This window comes from Montipora foliosa, chromosome 8, assembly GCF_036669935.1.
Source record: "Montipora foliosa isolate CH-2021 chromosome 8, ASM3666993v2, whole genome shotgun sequence".
Classification (NCBI taxonomy): Eukaryota; Metazoa; Cnidaria; class Anthozoa; order Scleractinia; family Acroporidae; genus Montipora; species Montipora foliosa.
The window spans coordinates 36,437,659-36,440,158 of NC_090876.1; the positions used below are offsets into that span (position 1 = coordinate 36,437,659).

General features: G+C 41.1%; 1 protein-coding gene across 1 annotated transcript in view; it reads left to right on the plus strand.

The window, feature by feature from the left end:
• Positions 1–2,500, plus strand: part of LOC138012624 (serine/threonine-protein kinase Nek10-like) — a 54,722-nt gene that overhangs the window by 41,470 nt on the left and 10,752 nt on the right. The window contains exons 34-36 of the mRNA XM_068859447.1: positions 1–382; positions 2,057–2,112; positions 2,408–2,500. The exon at positions 1–382 is cut by the window's left edge and continues 323 nt beyond it; the exon at positions 2,408–2,500 is cut by the window's right edge and continues 14 nt beyond it. Coding sequence (XP_068715548.1) covers positions 1–382; positions 2,057–2,112; positions 2,408–2,500 — 531 coding nt within the window. The remainder of the gene's footprint in view (positions 383–2,056; positions 2,113–2,407) is intronic.

A 2,500-nucleotide genomic window follows, 5' to 3' on the forward strand; every position in this document is an offset into this window, starting at 1 on the left:
TGTCACCAGGCTCTGTTCGGCGGCAAAGGACGCTTAAGCCCGTAACTGACAAATCTTGCAAAGGAGCTGCTGAGCGGATTTCTAGCGGCATTAAAGAAAGAGAGAGAAGTTCTTCAACTGTTAAAAATGGAACAGAAAAAGCATCCAACGGTAGAACTATTCTTGAGAGAACAAATTCGAGTCCTTCATCATCTTATTCTCATGTTTTTGCGGTACCTAAGCCCCCGGGACCTCGTAAAGGCCCGCGAAAGCCGCTTCACGTCGAGTTTGCAGTTGGTAGCAAAGCAGGAACATCGAACGGCATAGGTGGTGGCCCCGTGACATCACCTGGCATCTCTCCCTCTGGGATAAGTGACGTGTCCTGTAGAAGATCTCAAAGCAGGTTTGTCTTTGTAATCCAGAACTACGATATTGGGCATTGTAAATTTCGAGGTTTCGAGAGAATGGATTTTTTTTTAATCATGGTTTTAAAATGGCCGTTCAGGAATTTATATGCACATATGCGAGTTTTCCATTTTCGGCCGCCGGCCAGTTGACGACGACCTCTGGAAATTCTGTTTACTTAGTTCCAGATTTGAGGTTGGTCGGTCAGTCGACAATGGCTGTCGTAAACGGGCACTAAATAGCTGAATCACTTTTCTAAAACAAAAGTCACTTTACGAATCAACATGGGAGTGGGCAATTAATGTTACAACATTTTTGTGTGAGACTGAAGCTTCATACCAGGAGCCCATTAACCGGAGCCTCCATCTTCCATATTAACCCTCTGAGTCAACCCTTTCTCGTATCTTTCCATTTTTAGGGGCACCTCGCAGGGGGGCTTTAGTGGGTGTTTTCACAATAGAACTTTCTATAACGTGATAATTCTTTTATCAATTATTTTAATTACTTAGTGTAAATATTAGTGTAATTTAGTGAGGGCCACTGGCTTATCAGTTGTTCATACTGTCATGTGCTACCCTCGTTAAATAAAGTCACTACTACTACTACTACTAGCCAATCAAAAGAGACCTGTGGTCAGCCACTTATTACGTAACATACGTATGTGACGTATGTTAACCACTTCACGTATGTTTTCAGTGACATACGTCACATACGTCAAAATATAGTAGTTCAAAAAATAGAAAGATACGGGAAATGGTTGACTGAAGCGTACAACACACTCGCTTCAAGGCTCTTGTGTATACCAAGAAAATACAAGTGACTGTGGGATATTCCACGGTATACCACTCAAAAAGAAAGCGTTGCATAATTAGTATGTCTTCACGAGTTGTTTGACTGAAAACCCGAACGAGCGAGGTACGAGCGACGGAGAGCTTTTGACACAAACAGCGATTGAATATGATCCTCAATTCAAATAAGTTAACTAAATAGAAAGAGCACCTTTACTTTAGAAACTCTGCAAAGTTTTGGCATATCAGATGCAATATCAGCTGAGAAAATGTAAGTTGAAAAATTAAAAATTTACAGACGTTTGTATGATGGGGGGTATGGCGTACACCCCCAGTCATGCAAATGTCTGTAAATTTGTCAAATTCTCAGCTGATATATCACCTAGTACGCTGAAACTCTGCAGGGTTACTGTTTCTATATCTGGTATCAGTTTTTCATTCAGTACAATTTTAAATTCAAATCCGTTGCCGCCATTTTGGAGAAAGGTCTATAATCCTGGTTAGGGGGGAAATACTGAAATCATTGCACAGACTGAAACTGTTAGATAGTAACGTATCCTCCGGACAAAGTTATGCCGCCTTTGAACAATTGGGGCCAGAAAAGTAAGAGACTTTGTATGTGTTTCGACACTACACAAGACATCCAGGTCGGCTTCACTAGTATTTAATTTGGAGTAGCGGAAACTAACTCTTCGTATCTTTATATATACGTATCTTTACATATGTGACATCGGTGTTCATCGGATCACTTCAAAGATGCCTCCTCGCAAGCATTTCAGTTGCATCTTTCACGCAGGCTTTCTGCATTGCATAAGAATTGCTCTAAACTCTTTATTGCCCTTATTTTATCATGTTTTTACGGATTTTTCCGCGTTTAATTTTAGTTCCTCGGTGGAGATGCACAGACGTCAGAGCTGTAGCCAGATGAAAGCAAGACCCCGTATGTATTAGTGCATCTTTTCTTTTAACATGGGGAATCTGAAGTTCATTTCTCAACCAACGTTTTCGCTATTTTTCTCTGCCAATCACATTAGCAGCGAAATTTTGCGGACCTCAGGAATCGACACAGTGGTTCGAAGTCAACAAATCACAACGCTGGGTGTGCTCACTGTCCCGTTCCGCTACAGTGATTAATTTTTTATCCTTGTAAATTCGTTATGTTTGCTGCCACACCTTTTTTTCTGTTTCCATTCTCTCGTACAGTCGTATTAATTTTTGGTCATTTATCTTTACAGCAACTGCCGCTGCCACCCTGAGTATATCTCCGCGTAAAGTGCGTCAGATCAACGATCCAATCTCGCAAATTCTCAATCAACTTCACAAAATCA